This window comes from Chenopodium album, chromosome 16 (genome assembly GCF_948465745.1).
Source record: "Chenopodium album chromosome 16, dcCheAlbu1.1, whole genome shotgun sequence".
Lineage (NCBI taxonomy): Eukaryota > Viridiplantae > Streptophyta > Magnoliopsida > Caryophyllales > Amaranthaceae > Chenopodium > Chenopodium album.
The window spans coordinates 588,441-614,764 of NC_137849.1; the positions used below are offsets into that span (position 1 = coordinate 588,441).

The window sequence follows — 26,324 nt, forward strand, 5'->3', positions numbered from 1 at the left end:
TTTACTTTAAAAATTAAAAGTAAAGAATCAGGTAAGTAGGAATTTAATTTTAATCACAAAACTAAAACAATCATGTCCCAAGTCCTAAACATAAACAAGTTTACCAAAAAAATATTTTCTTGATCAAAAGACAGCAGCAGGTCAGCAGGTTTAACTTTGAAGTCATGTGTTAACTCTTTTCATACTAGTGTCACTTTTTTACTTTGGGGCGAAAGAGTCCTGTACATTTGCTACTCATAACTGTTGTATATCTACTTATCTCTTTACACACACCTAAAGGATTTACACCAATCTTAATAAATTCACATTTTCTAACAATAGGCGTTCTTTACCTTTTATACACTCGTGTGTACCTTTTAATACTAAGCATATGTCCGTTAGCAGGGCTCTATAGAATTTTCTAGCCTACTTGAATTAATATCCATTTTCTCCGAAGATGGAGTTGATTGTTCTTCATAAATATTGAAGCCTCTTCCCGAATTGTGCCAAAAGCTCGATGGACTTTGTGGAAATGGACTGCTTGATGGTGTACCAAGAAAATTCTGACCTTGTTGTGGACTGTTCCTAAAAGTATGAGAATTGTGATTCTTTTGGTCATAAACTTTCATCAATGTCCTTATTCTAGTCCAAACTGAGGCACTACCATCAGACCATACGTTTCGATGCTCTTTAAGGAAGCTTGCCAAAGATATGATGAGAGCAAATAATGCTGCAGCCCCTGCGATTGTAAATAAGCCCCAAAAACTGTCAAGACCAAGACTATTTGAAGACAATGACACACCTAACTCAGGACAATTTGTTTTCTGAAACCATTTGTTTTCGATATCTGTCATTTCTTTTCCCTCAGTTACGTTTAGCACTTGACTCGAGACATCTGATCCAAGAGGGGAGCCTTTGGGGAAAACCTGTGGACAAGAAGCATCAAAATTAAGCATATGATCGCGAACTATATACCATTGATAGAGGATGAGATTGAGGACTTACAAATCCAAACCCATCAGTCTTATATGTTGGCGGTATCATGGTATATTTTGAGCAGTACTCTGCAAGAAAGATCTTAATAAACGGTAGTTCATCAAATGCTGCTGCAATCCCTCCATTTTTAGGCCCCTTGACAAAAAGTTCATGTAACTGATCTGTAGTATTATAGGACTTCAGGTTTGGTAGACTAAAGTTCATTTCTAATAGAGATTGCTTAACAAATGAGCCTTCTTGAAATGCAACACTTTCCCCTGTCTTTATCAATTCGTTAACATCTCTGATTGTGGGCTGAAGTTGTTCTATTGTCAGCAAGGACGCCAAGTTGGCTGTATAACTTTGTATAAGGATGAGCACTACGAAGACCCAAACTATGACTACAAATCGCGTTAGGTTGTTGAACACATTAAAACCTGAATGATTGTAGAAGAAAAAAAAAAGACGGTCATTTCATAAATATGTAACATTTCAAACTACTAGTAAAATACTGAGTGTGAGATGGAGGAAGAGTAACTAACTGTGTGAGAAAACTAATGTTGAGAAAGAGTAATAGAGACTTGTTCCTGCCTGATGCCCTGGTGGTCCTCTGAAATCTTCGTTTATTCGATGCTCAAGCACCCAAACCACAAACGCAATGAACATGAAGGAACAAAAGGCTGCAACCCACAAATCCCATGTCAAGGGTTTGACAAATAGCCAGGCTCGAATTTTCTTATTGTTTTTCACAGGTACAACCATTACAACACCAGATTCTGTGTAAGGAAACGTAAAATCTACTAGCAATGACCTTTTTGCTCTAATCGTTACATCGCCTACCACTGCATCATACTTCTGCAAAACAGTATACAACACCATCAGCAGCTTTCTAAGCTTTGTACTATTCTACATCAGAAAAAATGAACACAAAGTACTTGGGATGTAAGTTATTGAAGCAGCTTATGAATAGTGTGCATTACCTTGAGGTAGACTTGAGAAACCAGTTTGTCATAGCTGTTTGTCGGTTGACCTTCTTCCTCCGAGTAAGGGACATAATCATAAGGTACATAATACGGCAATTTTTTCATTACAGCATCAAAGATGTCAATACAGAAGCCTGTAGCTTTTGTTTTTTTGGTGGAAGGATCTCGAGTGACAGTCACAAATTGTAGGAAACCATTCTTGACTGGAACACCAATCTTCAACCTCCTTCCATTTGGTGAAATTACCCAACCTTTAGGAGCGATTGTAGAGTTTCCCGGCCATAAAATGGACTTAAAATCAGCCTTTGTAGCAGTAAACTTACTGTTGGATACTGAAGTCACATTTTTAACAAAACCAGTAGACGACATCCAAAACATGATTTCTTTTCCTGTACTGCCCTGCACATTTATAAGCTCAAAGGCAGAAGATTGTAGCTGTCCATCGTCTAGAACAAAGTTACCGCCAAGTCCCCTGAACTTTGACCTTAGTATCGACTGCAGTAACTGTTGGCCAAAACGCGACACTCCAATATCAGAAATATCAGTAGAAAAATTGGAAGCTGCATTGTTATTAGTTCTCTGGAATGTGAAGTTTGTAACACCAACTTCTTCCACAGCTTTGGCAAGGGCAACAGTTGCATCATAAGCCCGAAGTCCATGAATGTTCATATTCGCATTAAGAAGGGCAGGATTTTCTCTCTGAAACTTCATTTTCCATTTAAAATTAAAATTCTCTAGCTCCCTTGTTCTTCTTACATAAGTCTTCACTCCCAAAACACCCTGCATCGATTGTATTACTAAATGATCCAATGACTCCAAAACATCAGCCATTGCATTCGTGATGATCCATACATAATCTTCACTCATCATTCCCAACTCTTTTGCTTTTAAAAAAAGCCGCGATCCTAGAGAAGCATCCATGTGAACTACAAACACACGAGGAGACATAGATTTCAATTTGTATAGTTCAGCTTCTATTCGATCACTAGTGGCAGCAGGTTGGATTGCACTTCTATAGGGGATTCGAGTCCCAATTTTCTGCATACCATCAGCCAGAAAAGGTATAATCCCACTACCAAATTCATCAGCAACATAGACAGGTACAACTTCTCTCCATCCAAAAGCTTGGATAAGGTCACTAATGGGTTGTACTTGGTAGGAATCATCTTGAGTTACACGAATGAAATACGGGTTTTGTAAGGGAGAAAGTTAAGGGATTGTATAGGAGTATGAAACAATGGGAACTTGAGCTTTCTTCCCTAGGTTAGCAACAAATTCAGCATCCTTAGATGTTTGTGTCCCGATTATTGCAACAACTTGTTGGTTCTTTAGTAAATCCAAAACTGCATTAAGCAAAGTGAAAAGAGGGTTTATTACTTATTAGTATTTATTACAAATTAATTTTAATTTCATATTGTCCTAGTTAACTACTTGTATATGCTAACGAATATTGGTATATTGTTTCTGATAATGAGCCTCACATTGGTACAAAAAAAAAAAAAAAAAAAAAAAAAAAAAAAAAAAAAACAAAAAAAAACAAAATAAACTAGGCTTTAGCATCTCATCAATGTAACCATGGCTGATTGGCTACCAAAGTACCAATATAATACACGTAGCTCGTATATTCCTCATAAGCTAAGACGCTAAGTGTTGTACACATATAACATTATATCAATACATATGATGCACCACCCAATTACGTAATATAATCATATTAACTTATTAGATTAGTCTTGATACATATTTTTCAAGATAAACTTTTACACGAAGTTACTCTTATCATCATTACACAATAAAAGATACAATTTTAAGACAATAAATTCTACTCGAGTATTTAAGTGTCAATGTTGCACACGTTAACACATGCCTAGCTAGTCAAAATGACAACATGCAATGAAAATTGGGGCTTCCTCTTTATTGGTACACCACCAATGAAGGACTACGTAATTTTGATTTTTTTTTTTTTTTTATTATAAAGAATAGGAAAAAAAAACCTTGATTTCAATTTTTTCAACCCTTCTTGGCGACTTTTCTTCTAGAATTCTAGTCAATAAGGACGAAACTCTAATCCTTAGATTTTCTTCGTCAAGATTGTACACGTATTAATTAGTATTATGTACAATGTACTACTTTAACAAAAAATCACTCGCTATTACCGCCCTTTTGACGCTAAACCGCCAATTAAGGTATCACTTACAAATTTATATATAGAGCTAACTTGTGTTACGGAGTAAGGACACAGTCAATAGTACACTATCCCTATAATATATTATGTAGTCAACTCTACTAAACTTTGAATATATTTTCTGTTAATACACTACAATGTCATTAACAATAAGTCAAAAATACAAAATTTTCTTTTACTGATGTAATATATTGTAATTAATTACCAAGTATGATTCTTATAGGGTAGTTAGCTATTGTTGTAAAAACTTTGAAACACAATTAAAAAAAATAAAAACAATGAGAATAAATATTGGGAAAAATGGAAACCCCAACCTTTCACCGATCTTCCCTAAAAAAATCCAACCTTTTAATTATCCCATAAAAATCAACGATAATATTTGCTTCATTTATGCATTATGTAAGCACTACTATTTATATCAAATTGTAAATTACATAATTATAGTAGCATCCTTTAATTTCTAACATGTGAAGCTGCATTTATTTCCCGGCAAATTAGTCAAATTCCCGGCGAGTTGATTTTTAAAATTTGTACGTATTTAGCTTACCCCTTACTTTTCAATACTGTTCTGTACATACATTAATACATATAGCTAGTCAACTCCCATTGGCCATTGCCAATAATACTCCCGTACCAATCGAGTATTTTAATTTTAATTAAACTAAACATCATGATAAGACCAACTAACAAAACACCAAGAAAAGGCCAGTTAACAATGAATATCAATAGAAAAAATATATATACAATTTCTCCATATTTTTCTTCAAATCACAACTTGAAGATAGTATTTAACTGTGTACATACATATATACATGTTAACATGTACAATCTTCCATGAAAGAAGAGAGTTCTAAAAAGGAACGCATGTGATAATCAACACGAACACCAAGATTAAGATAGAGAGAATCATTTCCCAAATATAAAGAATTACATGACAAGAATTAAATTAAATATAGAACGAATGAAAATCTATGTTCATAAAAATTAAAAAAAAAAAACGAAAAAGTATATTATATAACCTCATATATGCATAAATGCATACGTACCAGCTTCCGTAGACATAAGAATATGATGGTGGTTGGAGTCTGTAACATGAAGAACAACCTTGGTTTTAAACTCAGGATGAGCATCATAGAAATCCGAAATCGCCATGTTAATGCAGCTCAATCCTATCTTCCCTTCCATGCTTTCCATGTCTAACACAACTCCTATCTTCACTGCTTGGGCATCAGCAAATACCAACCATTGTGGTTTCAAGGAATTGTTGTTTTGAAAGAAGTTGATGATCATTAGATAAAACAAACTTGTTATTACTATTGATATTGTTTCAGTTGATTTATTGTTCTTTGCCATCTTTAATACTTTTCCCCAAAATTGTAGTTTTGGATGAATGAAATTTGTTTCAAATAATTTAATAAGGTGTTAGATGTATTTATAGTGGCTACCACGTATTAAGTACAAGGAAAATGTCAAACTGGATGTGTATTTTTTATTAATAACTTTTCTTTAGCTTTATTATACAACTCGATCCCTCTGTGATTTGAAAGCTATATTGATTCAATATAGTCCCTCACTCCGAACTCTTTCCCAATAAATTGCTTAATTAAAAATAAAATAATTTCCTAATTGTGTCGGTTTAAAAACTAATTTCCTGAAATTTTCTTCTTGGAGGCGTATGCACCATGCTTGGTGGCTGGTGCATACGGATTTTTAATATTTTCTTTTATTTTTTTTTTTAAAAAAAGGTAGATTGAACATATATAGTTATTTTATAATGAACATATATATATATATATGTTATGTCACTTGGACTCTTCATTTCACCTCACGTACCCGTGTTAGACGCTCGACTCTCGGACATGGATAGTATGACACCCGAACACTTCACTTTTAGTTCAAAATCTTGGAATTATTTTACAAAATAGCCGAGTCGGACGTTTGGACACGTACCTGTGTTGAACATGGGTCCCGAATCCAAGTAACATAGTATACATGTTTCATCCATGTGAGAGTGGTTTGATTCTCACCCCAAGCAAGTGAGATCCCTAATTTCTCCTCTACTTGCAAAGGAATAATCCTTACCTTAAAAATAAAATAATAAATTGTATAGACTAATTTGATCTTGTAATATAAACTAGATATCATGCATTGACAACTGTACTTTATAATTAGTGTTTATTACGGAGTACAATTACAAGCAATAATAGCGTACTCTCTTATTACGAGTACTTTCTACGAAATTGAATGTCAAATGATACATTATACAATATACATCACTATTCTCTCTCTCATTAAATTTAAATCGCGAAATAAGAGTCAATTTTGCAACTATTAACCCTAGAATGAATCAACTCCTCAAATTTAATTTATATAAACCCTAATTTCATTTGAAAAACCCCCTTAAGATATTAATCCAACTGTTGGTAGTATTGTCAATAAAATTAGTATGGTCTTGTGCCAATTCGGATATTGAATGCTAAGTAGTAAGCACTGAACTGCTTCAAGCTTTCAATGTTGCAACTCACCAATTCAAGACTCAATGGCTGCTGAAAATAACAGAAAACACAGCCATAACAAGCTAAGACCAATTAAGTTAAATTAGTCTGTATCATTATTCATTAATTTGTTTCTCTAAACAAAAAAAAAAATGCAACGATTATAGATATCATTAATCTTTGGTCTTGTGTTATTATAAGTTCTCAACAACAACAACAACAAAAGAAAAAAAAAAATCAATCTTAGCTTGAAATTGATTACAACCTTATATCGACTAACATACTAGATCGACAATAGGGACAGCTGTGTTTTCCTGGAAGCCATTGGAAGATGCAGTCGCGATGAAATACATGGTTGCAAGTTGCAACGAACCAAGATTGTAGTATCTTCAGCCTCACTTGTAGAAATCTTCTCAAGGCAAATGGAGCATATAATATCACCATCACCTATAGATTTTGTGTGTATCAACGACTCCACGGTTTGTTTTTGCTTCATAAACACCGACGATAATATATCTTTGGAAATCTCCGAACATTTTACATTAGCGTGAAGCATAAGTTCCGAATAAACGCAAGTACCTCAACATCATCTCGTTCAAGAAATTTATGGTATTCAGGAGGTGCAAAAGGGATTGTATCGAAACTTATATTGGTAAAGGGTAACAATGATAAATTCTTTTGACGGTTATCATCTAATCTTTCATCAAAATCATGCTTAGTAATATACCAGTATTAGAACGGAGTTCATACAAAGACCAACAAAAAGGCCCTTTTTCAGATATTACTATGGTCTATCTCTAATTGGATAAAAAAAAAAAAAAAAAAAAAAAAAAAAAAAAAAAAAAAAAAAAAAAAAAAAAAACTCCTTACTATCTTATTCAGATATTACTTGTTGTAGAAATTATTACCGGGTCACAAAATTGCAACGAACTTGAACAAATTTCACTTCGAGGCCTGAACAAAATCAGTTTCCCAAAGTAATATTTCGACCCTGATTAAACACACCGGGTATCACGAAATTACCAGGAGATACAACGAAGACAACCACAATAGTGTGTAGTATATTTGTGGTCAAATGTAAAACAAAAATCAGATTTTATGATGATGAAAGGTAAGACTTTGCAATTGCTTTCAAGAGAAAATAAGAACAGTAGAATATTTTCTTGAATTATCTTTCATCATATGAGAATATCATATATATATATTAAAGCAAAGAAAACAGCCAAACCGTGCGAATAACTGACGAAAAAAAACCGTCAATTTGACGTTGTAATGTCGCGCCCGATCGGGCCGGCCACCGCCCGATCGGGCGGTTATGGGTGAGAAATTTTGTCTCCTCTCGCGCCCGATCGGGCGGTGGTGGCCCGATCGGGCGGTAAAATCCCAATTTTAGATATCTGCTTTCGCGCCCGATCGGGCGGCGGCTGCCCGATCGGGCGGCGGAGCAAAATCCCACATCCACCCTCGCGCCCGATCGGGCCTCCACAACCCAAACCGGGCAACAACTGGGTGAATGCAAATAACATCTTCTTCCTCTATACCGAGAGCTGCCATGCTTAATCAAGTTAAGCTTTACCCCTCTTTACAGAGTTTGCACTGTATTTGCTATATTAATTGCTTTAAAATTCTTTGTTTAATTAATATACAACACCTTATCCTAAGATATTAATTAAGCAACATGAAATAGTCTACAATACTCTAAATCATTCAACAATCCTCCCCCATTTAGAGTATAAGCCTAAACTCATTGCAAGAACATCATCATCATAAAAAACAATTTTGTGCATAAATGAAAGTGTACAAAGACTTGAACTCCCACTTAGTGCAATACACATTCCAAGAATACGTATCCATTCGGTGTCGTAAAACGATTGAACCAAAAGCAATACATATTGAATTCATGAAGATATTACACACACAAAATAAATTACTTGATTACATTTATACTTGACACGTAAAGCCATGTGTCCCTATCTATTCATAAGTACTTCAAAACTATGCCCAAATAGCTCCTTGAAGCGGCTAAACTTCGTACTTATATAGGTAGACTTCCAACATGCTCCTATGACAAAGCACTTAATCAGGAATTCTATTAAGTTTAAAACAACCTCTTTTCATCATAGTAAACCGAAACTTTACCTTGGATGATTAAACAAGTTCCCAATTACCAAATAAGAAAGTTAATCTTATTGAACTTAAGACCCAACGTCTTATTGGGCGTTAAGTTAAGACTCCCTCATTGGTAATTAACTAGGGCTCCAATCCCAGGTTGATTGTCATCCTTTTATTCACGTCTCTAGCCAATGCGTTGGTGAAACAATCGGCTAGATTGAAATTCGTTCGAACATAATCAATAGTGATCACACTATTCTTGATAAGCCCTTGGATGTAGCTATGCCGCACTCCAATATGCCTTGACTTACCAATATACACTTGGCTATATGCCTTAGCCAAAGTAGCATTATTATCGCAATGTATCACAATTGGCGGTATTGGCTTTTGCAACAAAGGTATCTCATGCATTAAATCCCTTAACCATTCTGCTTCTTTACCAGCGGAATGTAATGCAATAAATTCCGATGTCATTGTAGAATCAGCAATGCAAGTTTGCTTCTTAGATGCCCATGAAATGGCACCTCCCCCATATAGGAATACCCATCCACTTGTGGATGAATGATCTCTATTTGAAATCCAACTTGCATCCGAATAGCCTTCAACAACCGAAGGGTATCCACTATAGCACAAACCATAATCCATGGTTTTCTTCAAGTACTTCAACAAACGACGAATCACTTGCCAATGGAGCATACTAGGATTACTAGTGAACCTGCTCAATTGACCAACCGCATAAGCGATATCCGGCCTAGTACTTGTCATGGCATACATCAAACATCCTATAACTCTAGCATATTCCAGTTGTGAAAATGCATTACCTTCATTAGGTACCAACTTTATACTAGGGTCCATAGGTGTTGAATAAAGAAAGATCGAACTTTCACTAACATTAAACTTCTTGAGCACTTTCTCAATGTAATGAGATTGTGACAAGATCAACTTCCCGTGTTCTCTCTTTATTCTTATGCCCAAAATGACATCCGCTTCTCCCATGTCTTTCATGGAAAATTGAGAACTAAGGAAAGATTTTGTCATTTCAACTTGTGACAAATCCGTTCCAAAGATCAACATGTCATCTACATATAAACAAATTATAACACCTTGACCGTTGTCATCAAATTTGCTATACACACATTTGTCAGAATTATTCAACTTAAATCCATTAGACAACACAACCTCATCAAATTTTTGATGCCATTGCTTAGGTGCTTGTTTTAGCCCATACAGTGATTTAATCAATTTGCAAACCTTTGTCTCTTGGCCTTCCACAACAAACCCTTCCGGTTGTCGCATATAGACCTCTTCTTCCAAATCTCCATTCAAGAAAGCAGTCTTGACATCCATTTGATGGATCACTAGATTCTTAATTGCCGCAAGTGCAATTAACAATCTAATAGTTGAGATTCTAGCTACCGGTGCATATGTATCAAAATAATCAATACCAGGTTTTTGCGTAAAACCTTGTGCCACTAACCGGGCCTTGAACTTTTTGATTGCAACGAACTTGAACAAATTTCACTTCGAGGCCTGAACAAAATCAGTTTCCCAAAGTAATATTTCGACCCTGATTAAACACACCGGGTATCACGAAATTACCAGGAGATACAACGAAGACAACCACAATAGTGTGTAGTATATTTGTGGTCAAATGTAAAACAAAAATCAGATTTTATGATGATGAAAGGTAAGAGTTTGCAATTGCTTTCAAGAGAAAATAAGAACAGTAGAATATTTTCTTGAATTATCTTTCATCATCTGAGAATATCATATATATATTAAAGCAAAGAAAACAGCCAAACCGTGCGAATAACTGACGAAAAAAACCGTCAATTTGACGTTGTAATGTCGCGCCCGATTGGGCCGGCCACCGCCCGATCGGGCGGTTATGGGTGAGAAATTCTGTCTCCTCTCGCGCCCGATCGGGCGGTGGTGGCCCGATCGGGCGGTAAAATCCCAATTTCAGATATCTGCTTTCGCGCCCGATCGGGCGGCGGAGCAAAATCCCACATCCACCCTCGCGCCCGATCAGGCCTCCACAACCCAAACCGGGCAGCAACTGGGTGAATGCAAATAACATCTTCTTCCTCTATACCGAGAGCTGCCATGCTTAATCAAGTTTTTGCACTGTATTTGCTATATTAATTGCTTTAAAATTCTTTGTTTAATTAATATACAACACCTTATCCTAAGATATTAATTAAGCAACATGAAATAGTCTACAATACTCTAAATCATTCAACATTACTACTCCGTACAATTTATTTTAGGTAACTATAGGATATTATAAGATTCTTTTGTATTCCTTAAATAAATAAATTAATAAAAATCGTATATGATTTTGCAGTAATGGTTGGCCAAAACACGACATTCAAATATCAGAAAAATTGGAAGCTGCATTGTTGGTTCTCTGAAATGTGAAGCTTGTAATACCAGCTTCAGCAACTGGCATTAGCAATGTTCAGATTATATAGGATTGTTTGCGTCCTGAAACAAAGATTGCAGTACATTGACAAACTTTGATCTGATCATTAAAGAAAAAGAGGTTTGATAAAAATAACATAAAGGTCAGGAAACAAAAATAGTACAGAAGCATTGTAATTTGATGAGAAGCCAAAAAGAGTTAATTGTCACCCACTACAGGATGTAACCAGTTCGTTGATACATGAGAAATTGAGAATACAGTATAAGTTCCAAATGCAGAAGGTACACGTCTAGTAGATTTGTACAACAGTTCGTCGATTAAAAACTACACTAAGTCATTCATCTTTTGAAGCTGGATCCATCCCTGTTGAAGGGCTGTCGGCAAAATACTCCTGGTGCTTCAGGTTCACCCCATACTGTGAAGATGCATCCAAATTATATTAAATTATATCAGTAATTCCATCATCAAGCAGGAGTAATATAATCAAATGATAAACACGTGTTTAACAGACTAAAATAGGGCATGTCTTGAAGCAAAGGTAATTTATTTCAACATTCAAATTAAAATTCAGGATCTCTATCACATGTTCAAAATTTCATCCAAACATGCTGATGAATCTCAAGACTAATGTTACAGAAGAATCAATGTGGGGATTATTAGCAGTCAAGCAAAATACAAGGGCATAGGCAGCCAGAATTAATAAAATTGACAGAAAGTACCCCTGACATAGAGTCAAAGGGTAAAGAGCAAAGAGAAGAGGAAAGCAACATGACATTGGCTGGATATGAGTCATGACATTTTAACTTGCCAAAAATAACACCATATAGCAGCATATATATGAATATTTTCATATAGACTTCATTGAGAAACCTTTTGTGCAGAATTAATATCTTTTAAAAATTAAGTCACACAGAAAGTCCTAGTTTATATTTTATGAAAATAAAAATACATACTCCGTATCATATTAGCAATTGTAGCTCATTTCTGCTTGTACACAACCTATGTGTTCCTTTACGTTGAGATTCTCATCCTCACAAGTATCACGACATTGGACCAACCATATAGCCATATATATATAAATTACAGAAGAAATCCATTATAGGTTGCCTCCATTTCTCCTGAAGTTGTCAGAATTAGTCCTTTTCTTTACTAAACTACCACTTTCTGCTTGCTTTCTAATCCTTTTTGTTTGACATAAACTGCCTCTCTAGTTCTCCATGAGAAAGATACAGAAATTCGTACATTGCGAAATTCCTTCAAATGATCGATAGGTTTCTTTATGTGGAAAGCCAAATTCGATGAAAGTTGTATGTACAGTTTAGAGGAAGATCTTTCATATCACCAAGAACTCTAATCTTATAATATTTCTTGACCTCACACCCACATTCTTTAATCACTGTAGGGGCAAAGACCGCCAGGTTGCTCCACAGAACACTTTTTTCTTTTTCTTAATGTTCTTAAGGAAGTAAATAGTAGACTACTTATTAAGATTCGATTGCAAAGGTCACCCGGGCTTGGTCACTTCCCAACCCCTTTTGGAGGGGGCACCCCAAAATGAGGATCCCAAATTGCATGAGCAAGGTCTTAGTAGGAAAATTGAGTAGCTAAGGTCATCCAAACTTATGATCCTATGAGAATTAGCTATATAAAGAGAAACTACGAGTGAAAGAAATAAACAAAGAGTTGTCCAAAGCATTCTTTGAGAGAGAAAAAAAAAAGTAGAATAATGAAATGCCCAACGTCCAAGAAAATTGCATCAAACTCGGAAACTCCATGCTACTACAACGAATACTCCGTAAAAACTTAATATCAATGACGCTGCATAAACGTTTAGTTTTCTTCAATAAAAAGACCCTATACCTCCATTGCCTTAAATCAAATGTTATATGATCATCCAAATCCAAATTTCTTACTATCAATTCTTAAGACCATCCATCCAAGTTATCTCCGACATCTCTTGATTACATATAAAACCTCCACAAAACAAAATCTCCACATTCCTTAGCGCGTCATCTTCCAGTAACTACAGTTTATGCTCAAACCAACATTAATATTCTCCCTTATCCTTACATCCAAAATTCCAACTTTCTTACTATCATCCAATTCTATTCTTTAAGGTGATTAGTTGATTACTCAAATCCATCTCAATATACACATCTTTTGCAACACCCTCTCTAAGTTCTAACATGATCCTTCCTAAATTTCACAATCTTTCCCAAATCTCCATAAACAAAAGGCAATAAGACTGAGACTGCAAAATCTTTATTGGTCATAAATTCCACAATCCAGTCAGATAAGTAAATACAATTTGTAAGGTAGGGAATTCAGCAGCCGGAAGCTCATTTCGCAACTAGAGTACTACCTCCACATGGGGTTGAACATGCACTTTTAAACTCTTACCCTCATGGTATTGTCGCCTTGGCAGAACATGATTAACTAAATTAAAAAATAATCCCTATCTTCCCTTTTGGAAAAAAAAAAGGATGTAAATCCAATATTCTTGACAGCATAGTAAAGCCATGCTTTAAGGGTTCAACAAGAAAGTCAAGTCTTATCGTCTTCAACAAATGCATTGTGAATGAGAGAAGTTTTTTTAATAGAACCATGAGAGAGAATCCTAGAGAGAGAGAGTCCCCCTCCACCTCAAAGAAACCCCCTGATCCACCACCAAAACCATCCCCTGCCTTTTCTACCACCCTACCTCCACTATTTTCCTCCTCAAAATCACCCCTCTTTCCCACAGCTTCAAACCCCTTATCTTTCAAACAAATCTTGCAAGGCGCCAAAGAGACACCCATCCATTCTTCTTTCCATTTATTTCCAGCCACAAAACCACCTCCCCAATTTGATGAGAACTCTGAGGTTTTCATAGCAATCTCGGAGGATGAATATTCCTCACTCTGCTCTCCTTGGGCATCAGCCATAATATCAAAAGCATCGGGGAAATCGTTTTCAACGGATTATTACATTCAAAATGTCCGGAAAATTTGGAAACCATCAGGGAATTGCAGCACATTCCCAATTGGAAAGGGTTTTTATGTCACAAAATTTGATGTCAAGCAGGACTTTGAAAAGGTATTAAATGGAGGCCCTTGGTTTCTAAATGGATGTTTCTTAGCTACCCAACAATGGAAAGCGGGCTTCAAGCCTTCGGAGGAACGATGCTCTGTTACACCCATCTGGGTTGAATTACCGGAATTACCGGTGGAATTCATGTCGGAAGACATTCTACGGCGAATTGGTAACTCTCTTGGCACTTTTGTCAAAACCATCAGCAAATCGATGGAACAGGGGAACCTAAGATTTGCAAAAATTTTGATCCTTATTGATGAGACGAAACAGAGAAAATCGTCTATTTGGTTAGGTGGAATAAGGCAAATGGTTGTATACAAAGTCATTCCTTCCACCACAGGTACAGCGCCCGGAAAAGCAGGTACGACGGAGGATTCCAACGCCGTCGCAAATTCAGGAACTCTTGTAAAACAGAGTGATCAGACGTGGCAAGTAGTTAGAAATAAAGGGAAAAATATTACCCGCGAAATAAGAGAAACAAATGTGTGGGACCTTCCTCCTACAACTGGCAATCAAAATCTCTTACGAAATCTACCAGAAGGAGAAAATCCTTTTCAAATTCTTTCTGAAGACGCGAATATTGAGACAATGACGTGTCTTACTCTAACTGACCCTTCCACTGCTACTCCCTTGCCTTCCCTCTCTCCTCAACCCAAGCAGTCTTTTCGCTACCTCTGCAACACTCCTTCTCCTACCTCCCGCCGCCTATCTCCCTCTTGTCTCATCACTAGCCCCTTCTCTTTTCCAATAAAATTTTCAGACATGGGTATTAACCTAAACTCACATCTTTCCACCATTTCTCTAACCTTTCAAATTCCAAAAATCCTTTCTGATAATGACGAACCTGTCCCTGAACGACTACCTGAACAAAATCATCAACTTCGATCCCGACGAACTCCAAGATCAGGGGGGTTTTCTCCGCCCACCGATCACCCCTCCGTCGGTGATCACCCTACAACTCAGTTCAGCCAAAAATCTGCTCACAAAAACCAAACCGATAATGACTTACCCAGAAACAATGATAGACTTGACATCCTACTATGCTCAGGGTCTATTAGGAGAATGGCATGCCATTACTCCACGATCAGTGAGGAGCATCCTGCTCGACCCAGAAAATGTCTATCCCCTGTTCTCGAACCTGAAAATGGCAGCGCCGGACAACCCCTTCCAGTTAGTCCCGGCACATATACCATCACTTCAGGATGTGGGGTTACTCTGCAAACCTCTGGAAGTCCTGCTAACTTGGTGGGTGAAGAAGATGGACAGGGAATACTCCCTCCTGATAATCCCGTGGGAGTTGCAATTCCTACTAGATCCGGTGCCCGTTCTTCCGAGCGTAAGAAAGGCGCTGTCGATTACAGAAGAATGGCTGGTGCTCCAGTCAGTGTCAGGAACAAACAACGTCAAGCTGATGCACTTAGTTCAAGAGGCTCAGCAGCTCCACCTATCAATCGGGTGGGGAAAGTTGAAAGGAGGAGAAACAAGGATGTCGGGAATCAAGATAAAAATGAACACGACATCAATGTTCAGCAACTACCTGGGGAAGTATGTCGAACTCAACAACAACGCGGCTTATGCAACCAGAAAAGAACTCTCGAAACTACCAATCATGAAGCCGGGAATGAATATCCTCCTATGGAACGCTAGAGGAATTGCGAGGGATGGTTTCAAGAGGAACATTCGTCAGCTAATCCATGATCACAATCCTGACATCATAATTCTCACTGAGACCAAAGTTTCAAAATTAAGCTGCGAAGAAATTGTCTTAAACCTTCCTTACAACTCTCATGAAGTGGTGGACCCAATCGGCTATTCTGGGGGGATTCTTCTCTTGTGGAACTCGGGATGTCACAACATCTCAATTGTCTCCAAAGAACCTCGTGCTATACATACTGTAGTGCAGGTAAATTTTGCCCACTCCTTTCTTACTGCCCTTTACGCTTCCACTACTTTTAGAGGTAGAATTGAGATGTGGAATGACTTGAAAAATATGAGTGCTTCTGTAAATTTGCCTTGGCTTGTCTGTGGAGACTTCAATGAAATATGTTATGACCATGAAAAATGGGGGGGGAACCCCACCCTACCCATCAAATGAGATGTTTTAATGAAACAATTGATGCTTGTCACTTGGTAGACTTGGGTTATGTGGGTCACAAATACACATGGTTTAATAAACAAAAAAGAAATCCCATCTTAGAGAGGCTAGATAGGTTTTTAGCAAACAATGATTGGATTCATTTATTTCCCAATAACACTGTCAAAAATCTACCTAGAATGTCTTCTGATCATAACCCCCTCCTCTTGCAAACTGAAAACCAAGTTTTGTTTCCTGGTGACCCACCATTCAGGTTTGAACCCTTATGGATTTCTGATCTGGACTTCCTTCCCTTTGTTCAAAACAAATGGCATCTATACCAATCAAACTTGCTTCAAAAGACCTCACTTCTAGCCTCTGACCTCAAAATCTGGGCAGCAGATCATTCTTCAAACAAAAAAACAACCAAAAACAGAATCCTTGCAAGAATAAATGGAGTTCAACTAGCCTACCAAAGAAACCCAACAAACTCCTTCCTTTTTGAGCTTGAAGTCCAGCTACAAAATCAGTTGAACCAAATTCTTGACCAAGAAGAATTATTCTGGGCAACAAGAGCTAGAACTGATTGGCTCCTCCATGGGGATAGAAACACAAAATTTTTCCATTCATCAGCTATCCTGAGAGGGAAAAGAAACAAGATCCTTGCCCTGAAAAATAATGTAGGGGAATGGATAGAAAACCCTTCCCAAATCCAATCTCACATCCTCCAGCATTTCTCTCATCTCTTCACTTCTGAACATTCAACTAACCCTCCACCTTGCACTTCTTCACAACAAATTGACTGTTCTTCCATCCCTGGTCTTGCTGAGATCAAAGAGGCCCTCTTCTCAATTGGACACCTAAAAGCTCCAAGAATAGATGGCTTCCATGCTCTTTTTTTCCAATCTGCTTGGCAATTCACCCACCAAGACTGTCAAATGTTTGTACAGGAGGTCTTTAGCAAAAAACAAGTTCCTGAGGAGAGTAATAAAAATGTCATCTGTTTAGTGCCTAAAGTCTTGTCCCCATCACTTATTACCAGCTTTAGACCTATAAGCTTGGTGAATACTTCATACAAAATCCTCACAAAAATCCTGGTTAACAGAATAAGACCTCACCTTTACAATATCATTTCCCCAAATCAAAATAGCTTCTTGAAAGGGAGGGGGACTGAGGTTAATTACATCATTGCCTCAAAAATTCTTCACAAGAAAAGGGGTTCTAGGGGTCTCTTTGCCTTAAAAATTGATCTCGAAAAGGCTTATGACAGACTTGAGTGGATTTTCATTAGACATTGTCTTCTCTTTTTCAACTTCTCAAATGAAACCATTTCCCTCATCATGTCTTGCATAACCACTGTATCTTCCCAGATTCTCATCAATGGGAAGCTTTCCAGCCTTTCAAACCCTCTAGAGGTATTAGACAAGGAGACCCTTTATCCCCTTACATTTTCATTCTTTGCCTTGAGTACCTATCTAAAATGATCCATGAGGAATGTCAGCAGAAAAGGTGGAAGCCTTTCAGGTTTAGGGGGGGGGGGGAAACTGATATATCTCATCTTCTTTTTGCTGATGATGTACTCCTCTTTGGAGTTGCTAATCAGAAAACTCTAACTTCCCTTTCTAAAACTCTTGAAAATTTCTGTTCTTACTCTGGTCAGAAAATAAATGAAGGAAAGAGTCAAATGTTTTTCTCAAAAAACACCCCTCTTCAAATCATTGATGATTTTGAGCAAACTCTAAATGTGAGCAAGTCAAATGACCTGGGCACCTATTTGGGATTTCCCTTAACTGAGAAAAAGCCAAACAGAAGGCATCTGTCTTCCCTGATGAAAAAATGGGCAACAAACTCTCCTCTTGAAAATCCAAAACCTTATCCAAGGCTGGAAGGATAACTCTGCTTCAATCCACCATGCTGTCAATTCCTAGATATTTCATGTCCTGCATCAATCTGCCTAAATTCATTTTAAACAAGCTTGACTCCATTTGCCTTAACTTCCTTTGGGGGGGGTCCTCTGAGTCTAGGAAAATTCCATGGATATCTTGGAAAAACACTTGCAGAGAGAAAAGTAAAGGTGGTCTGGGTTTTTTAAAAAATTCTGATGCTAACCTCATGGGGCTAACCAGGTTGTGTTGGGTGGTTGATACTAGATCAAATTGGGCTGGGAATATCCTTTATGAGAAATATATCATGAATAAACAAAGGCCTACCCCCTTTAATAAAGGATCTCACATTTGGATGGCTGTAGGCAGGGGATGGGAGCTATTTAAACATAGCCTCCAATGGGAAGCAGGGAGGGGGGATTCAATTAACTTCTGGGAAGATAATTGGCTCCAAGCTGATCAAATTAGAAGCCTGTTGATTGGGCCTATAAACTTCTCTTCCTCTACTGTAACTCTAAACTCTCTACAAATCCACTCCAAACAAAATCCAGAAGAAACCATAGGATTCCAAATCTCTGACCACCTTTTTTCCAGAATAGATAGCATATCCTTGAATGAGTCTGATGACTATAACTTCACTTCTTGGACCAAGAAAGGTAGATTTGATAGCAGTAAGGCTAAAGACTGGCTATTTCAGCATGAAAACTGCTTAGATCATGGTAATAATCAGGGGTTTGAAAGCAACAAGCTTTATTGGGAGTGGAATAACATCTGGAACTGCCCTACCCTACCTAAGATCAAAACTTTTCTTTGGCAATTAGTGTGGGAGAGACTTCCTACTTCTGCAAACCTTTCCCAAAGACAAGCCATTCACACAAATTCATGCACCTTCTGTCCTCTAGCCATGGAAAACACAGAACACATCTTCCTTCTATGTCCTAGAGCCAATGAGTTCTGGGAAGCTACTGTGATCCCACAAGATCTGGAAAAATCAAACCAAGAATCCATCTCTCACTGGGTTCTAAGAAACCTAAAATCCACAAAACTCTCTCACCACAATATCCCTTGGAACATCATCTTCAGCTTCTCTCTTTGGCATATTTGGAAAAGAAGAAATGCATGGCTATTCTCTAAACAAAATACCCCCCTCAAAAAATCCACAACTCATTGCTTTTGGTCTGCTGCAGAGTGGTTCTACTCTTTAAACCAGTCTTGTAGATTAGAGAACAAAATTTCAGCATGGGTTCCCCCTCCTCCTTCCTTCAAAAAAATCAACATTGATGCCTCCTTTATCCCTCATACCAAAGAGACAGGCTGTGCTGGGGTTTGTAGAGATGACATGGGTGTTTGGGTAGCAGGCTTTAATTGGAAAGGGTTCTCCTCCTCCCCTCAGGAAGCAGAGATCAAAGCTCTATCAATTGCCATAAGCTGGATTCAAGACAAGGGCTGGAGCAAATGTCAAGTTGAAACTGACTGCAAATTTATTGTGCAGGAATTAAATGGAAGTGATTCCACTTATCTAACCCCCAGATTAAATGATTGCAGGCAGCACCTCCAGCAGCTAAATGAGGTCAGATTGCTCTATGGAGAAAGGGAAAAGAACCAGGTAGCAGATGTCATGGCAAAGGAAGCAAGGAAGAATTTACATGTCATGAATCAAGTTTGCTGGCTGCAATCAGCACCAGACTTTTGTAATAGTTATCTAGCTACTGACATTGCAAATATGACTATTACTAGAAACAATTGTGATGTAACTTTTGGGCTATCCCTTTTTTCTTCAAAAAAAATGCATTGTGAATGCACATGATAATACCAAATGTCAAGGTTTTTCTTCAAGCTCCGGATCAAATTTCTATCACAGTGGAAAGTGTTCACCAGAGTCACTTGCTCTATACATGGTTTCTTTTTTCACTCAACAAGTCAGCCACAAACAATAAATTGCTGCCACCAAAACATGAAAAAGAATTCCTCCCTACATCTTTTGGAGTTTCCCTAGTATACCTCTTTTGGGATGTCTTGGAAGTATTTGGATACTTTCCATGATTATACTATTAAAAAAATTTGCTTTTCTATTCAACTCTTGTGCAGGTAAATTGATTGCATTTGCATCTAAATATGATGGGGGATAGAGTTGGTTTTAGACTCCTAGAGAAGGTAAAGCTTCAAGGAGTAAAGGGAGATGAAAGTTCTTAATTTTAATATCATAATAATATATTTCATGTTGATGTAAATATTGGAACCTCCATTATCAGTAAGAAAGTAACCAAAAGTGCTATATTGCAAAAGATAAAATAGATCTCATTGACAATCCACTAAAAGTGCATTAGCATGAAATAACATTCAAGAAAGACTCTAGTCAAAGAACATGAACTACTAATGCCTCAATCAACCAACCATATGTTGTCCACCCTTTTCCACTGTTAAAATTTACACAAAATCTATGTTCGAATCTAGAAGACCATAAAAAAAAAACTCCATCCAAACTCCACCTATAATATGCAGTGTACACTCACTTATAGTGTAAAGCACGTCTGCCCAAACCATATCAAACACTGATATTTTCTATACACTTAAACATGCCAGGTAGCCATGATCCATCTGTCTTCACAGAAACAGAAACCTCCGCTATAACACATAGTAAGGCACTGGATATCACTCTTACCATATGGATACAAAGAAAACCTTAAAGCCAATACCTTCACTATGTCTAGGACAAACACTAAAAAACCTTCTAAGGATAAGAGACTCCCTCAACCAAAGCAATAGAATAGGGCAAGTCTAACGTGCAATTAAGCACATCAACAAGGGTAGAATGTAACTACAAGTTACATAAGAAAGGTCAGCAACAACAACAAAGAGCAAAGTATACATACAACAGAATAAATGAAATTATAGTATAGCCATGCAAAATTCTAACAGTTGAACATTGATTCAACTAGATGTTTAGATAGGTCAAAATTAACTTATATAAGACTAAAGCTTTTGCAGAGCGGGAGGTCCTGATCTGTAACCTAGTAAAAGTTAAGCTATTCAAACATTTAGGGATGGAAAAAAAAAAAGCTGTCTACTTAACAAAAAAGGTCAGCTTGACTTGTCAAAATATATTAAACAACTTAGTTCAAGCTATTTAGTAATTGGGTTGAGCTACGAAGGATGATGCCGCATAGTCAAGATGCAATTAAAGTTTGAAATACAATTGCCCCAACTTCTCGCTTAGTGGATACATAACTCTGCAGTTTTGTTTTTTACAAATTGACCTTCACGTTGAAAATCCTGCCCCACTCAGAAGGTCTAAGGTTGTTCAAGTATTGAGGACAAAGGCACCTTACAATTCCAAATCTATGGTTAATGGCTCTTCAATTACAGATCAATAAGCGTGATTAAACCTTAACATTATGGTATTATGTATAGCTTTTCTGATTTTTGAAGGCCTAATGAACCCTAAGTGGTGTTAAATATCAAGTAGTACAAGTAATTTAAGAAAAAATTCACAATTTGACTTGAGGAAACATTGCGTTCACTTTTAATCTTGAGATAATTTCATGTTTTTAAATCAGTAGAAAAGCAACAAACTTAATTAGGATTCTTTGAGGTATATTTCATTTTGGTTGGATACTTAGGGTTCTATAGGTATATTGACCTTCAATTACTAGATACTGAGATCAATCACATTATTTAAAATCAAGATAGACGTGTTAATTGCAAGATAGCAAGTAAGCAAAGATAATATTTTGTAGAATTTGAGTGACTTATAGCAGACGTTTGACTCAAGACCTTATTTACCCTTTTAAAATGCATAAAACTCAAGACCTTTTCAACAAGAAATAAGTCTCAAACATGAAGCTCTACATTCTTATCAGAAGCAATCAATAGGTGCCACTGTGCAAGAGCAATTTAAAATGCAATTACCAATGACTATGAGATTCATTTCTCTTTTCAGCAAGAATTTGTATGTTCAAGTTACTTTGTTGTTTTCTGTTTACACAGCCTAGGATTGTGCATAGAATTTGAGAATAGTATATACTAGTAGTACATATTGAATTAAGTTGATGTCATGTATGAAAGTAAAGAGAGATTAGGTTACACATTGAGTTCTGGATTGTAGTCATATCTAATTATCTAATAAACATAATCCTTTGATGAGCATTCTCCTAGGAAACCTAGGTTCTAGGGGCTCATCATCACAGATTTTAGTTTGTTGACTGAGAAATATTAATAGAATATATTCACATCACAACTGATTCCTAGCTCTTGTCTGAGATCAATGATTAAAATAATTCAAATCAATCAAAATATTTTCACATCTTTTTTCTTTTAATTCTATTAACAAAATACCAAAAAGAAAAGGGTGGAAATTCCATAATACTTACTACAGCTAACATAATGTTTAAAAGTTCATCAGCTGCCGTCTGCCATTAATCCAATTACTCAATAAAAAAAGTCTAACATAAAATGACAGCCTTTTCTGAATACAGAAGTGCCCTACTAATCTCAGATGCAAGACATACCTCTCTTAGAGCTCTTGAAAGGTCCTCCATTGTCAAAACAAGACGCTTTTCCTGTTACAGAATATTAAGATGTAAGAGACAATTGTTAATTTTACTCACTGCTATTCCACCAACCATAACCAGTAACCACCGCTTTAGTTGGGAGGGAGCGCGGAAAAAGGGTATGTTAAGGACACAAGCTCATTAGCAAAGCAAACTTAAACACCAGCATACCTTTTGCTGCTTATCTCTTTTGTCTTTGACCACAGATGACTGCCGGGCTTTGCAGTGCCTGCATTTATGTCAAGGCATAAATATTTGTCATCATGGTATTAGAATCAATAGTCAGCCTTCAATAACTAAAGCTTTAACAAGCAATACAACAGATGCAGTGGCACACAGGAATTATTTTGCTTTGTTCTTCAGTTAGGGAACTTCTTTTAATCTTTCAGGATGCTGAGAGCACAAGAAACCCGAAATTGTAAAAAAAGGCTTAGTTACATATGGTCATACTGCAATCATATCACGTAGTCATCCTAATACAGCTAGGGACCTGCTTTTAATATTTCAGGATGCTGAGCGCACAAGAAGCCCAAAACTGTAAAAGAGGTTGTTTCATTCGGTCATGCTGCTATTAATCCTATTATATCATCTAGTCATTTTAAGCAAACAGGAAGTGTTGTAAACAGGAAGAGGTACACATAAGCAATAAGGTTAATGATTTATACAGTCGCACACTATAAGAATATTTTAAATAAATAATTTTTTTATGAAAAAAGCTATAATTGAATGTGTCAACCGCAACATCATCTTTTAGCAATAGGGATAATGATTTTATATGTATACTAATAAACAAGTTAATATACAAACAATATAGGCAGAATAAAAATAGCAAGAGACATACTGGAAAGCATCGGTAGCAACTTCTGAAATAAACTTCTGGGTAGCAACAGCCACCAGTCTAATCCTGGGGAAAAAAGGGTCAGAAGTATAAATAAATAATGGCAGAGTCAGCAATTTATGCAACAAGAACAAGAGGAGGAAGCAATAAAAATAAGAACATCAAACAGAAAAATACCCACTTCACCTACTTGAATAAAACAAAAAAAAATATCTTACTTTTGCAGGCTTCTCCGTTCTCATATCTCCGTGTATACTCATGCATCTAAGGCTTTTCTAGGTTTCCTACAGTGTAATTTGGTTTCAGTTAGACTCCTAGTCCTTTAGTTTGTCAATGATATTGCCTTCGTTACAATAAATTTTGCTTCAATAATTACATCAATCTACAAATTTAGTGCAAACAAAAGTCACTTTATATCATCAATGTAATACAGGGGAATGTATGACCCTTAAGGTTTGCAAACCTCATGAAAGAGATTGATTGAAGTACATCATAGATCTCATAAACCCTATTGCACTTACGAAACTCTCTTGTCTCTCAGGTTGCCAACCCTAAGTTTGCCATATATATGGGATAATCCCTACACTGTTAGACTAGGTTTTTTTTTTTCCATTGATAAATCTAGCTGAATTCTTAATGTGTAAACGTGTTATAGTCTTGTCTAAAATTAAATCTGTCATCAATGCACATAGAGGAAACAACAATAAGCTCAATTTTCGAGTACCGATCCAAACAGTGAACTTCACACTACACACATATACTGAACTCAAAAAATTTCAACAAAACTTAAAATTTCAAAAATTAGTAATCTAAAAAACAGGCAACTAATGATTGCAGCAAAAGGGGGAAAAAAATCATCATCTAGCTAAACATGTTAAATTCATCGGAAACAAGAACAATTGCAATATAATCCAAGCTTTCCAATTTAAACAACTCAAATTTGTGCTTGGAAAATTACATAAGCAATATAAATCTGACAATTTAGCAATTATAATTAAAACTTTTGAAGAAAAAAATACCTACAATCGAACATCAGGACATTGAAAACCGCTTTTGGCAAGGTAATGTTCCACCAATTCATCAGGAATCTGTTATACAGAATAAACATCAAAGTATTGTCAAAAAATAAATCAGAAATCTTCGCAAAAATAATTAAATAAATAAAAGTTTTGAAATTACGGTAGGAGTGTAATCCATTAGAGATGCGAGAAATTCAGAGAGAGCGGCATCATCATCGTGTTTGCCTTCGCTAGTTTGAGGGCTCTGATTCTGATTCTGATTCTGATTCTGGTTCATCTTCTCTCTCTATAGTTCACTGCTACGATTCTGGGTTTTTCAATTTAAGGTTGAGTCGTTAGCGCTTTCTTTAATAATTTCTTCCTTTGCTAATTGTGGTATTTCTATGTTATGGTTTCCTCTTATTAATACTCTTCCGTGTTTAAGAAAAAGGGTAGGCTCCCGAGTCCTCACCATCCCGTGAAACACATACATAAAGCTAGGTCTGACTCCGTATAACACGAATTATCATAAAAAGAAAAACAAAGTAAGTCTAGGCATCGCATAATAGCATTTAGATATAATTTAATATAAATAAGTGTCAAAGTGCGTGTACTGTTCGTATATCGTACCTAAAACACTTTCTTTTAACATAGCACAACAAACGTTAAGATAAGTTAAATTTATTTATCTTATTTATCTAATGTACTCAAACACAACATGGTTAGTAGGCTTGATCGTGGGTCAAATCTATTTAATGCCAAAGAATGCAGACCCTTATGGCCCTATTCAAGGCATTACTCGTTACCATTTTAAACAATAAACATTTCCATCATAATCTCCTAATCCGAAAATTTTCAACCACGCAAATCATTCATTCATTAGAAATGTATATTTGATAAGGATTTACCTATAGAAATACAAGTGTTTTTTTAGAGGACCTATAGAAATACAAGATAGTCATATGTGAGTTGGGATAAATTGACTTTACAAATGAAAAATAGATAAGATTTGAAGGAAACTAAGATCGATGTGATATTAACATATATAATCTTGGGGGCTATTCCACCTATCATTTATTGATCAAAACAATTGGTGATTCGGTTCTATTTGACAACAATTACAGAAAAAGATGCATACAATCATACAGTGTGAACTATAATAACCACTGTTACAAATCTTTTTCGCTAATCAAGGGCTTAATAGCTACACTACTGGTAAAATTCTTATAAACATCAACTCAATGTTTGTAACATGTTTCTTACCTGGATAAATGAGAGTTTGATTCCTTACACTGTTACACAAACCTTATGTACGGATGTATTTAGAAATGTACTACGTATTATGCAACACCACTTCTGCAATATTATGGGCGTGTTCGGCACTAGCTTTTGGGTAGCTTTTAGGTAGCTTTTAGTGGTTTGACTTATTCAAACCACTACATAGAAAAAATTATGAGTGTTTGGGAATGTAGTGGTGGGGGTAGAGTTTAGGGGTTTGAAGTAGCTTTTGTGAAAAGTTAACATTATTAACTTTTGTGAAAAGCTAGGTAGCTGTTGAATTTTCTTCTATTTTTTTTAGAATTTTACAGTTCACAGCTAGTTTACCAAACACTCATACTAAATTATTTATTTTCACAGCTAACAGCTAGTTGACAGCTAACAGCTTCATATACAGCTAACAGCCACCAGCACAGCTAACAGCTACCTCTACAGCTATATTTTGCCGAACACGCCCTATGTAATTTTAGCTCATTT

The 26,324-nt window shown here is 36.4% G+C and overlaps 1 protein-coding gene and 1 pseudogene across 1 annotated transcript; both read right to left on the reverse strand.

The window, feature by feature from the left end:
- Positions 1–377: 377 nt before the first annotated feature.
- LOC145585935 (glutamate receptor 2.7-like) lies at positions 378–5,475 on the reverse strand (annotated as a pseudogene).
- Positions 5,476–11,313: 5,838 nt separating this feature from the next.
- Positions 11,314–25,032, reverse strand: LOC145584571 (transcription initiation factor TFIID subunit 10-like). Its single transcript, XM_081641388.1, has 6 exons — positions 24,751–25,032; positions 24,595–24,659; positions 23,575–23,637; positions 22,905–22,962; positions 22,692–22,742; positions 11,314–11,569 (listed from the first exon to the last, which is right to left on the reverse strand). The coding sequence occupies exons 1-6, from the start codon at positions 24,865–24,867 to the stop codon at positions 11,489–11,491; spliced, it is 435 nt and encodes a 144-aa protein (XP_081497514.1). The 5' UTR covers positions 24,868–25,032; the 3' UTR covers positions 11,314–11,488.
- Between the last annotated feature and the right edge of the window lie 1,292 nt (positions 25,033–26,324).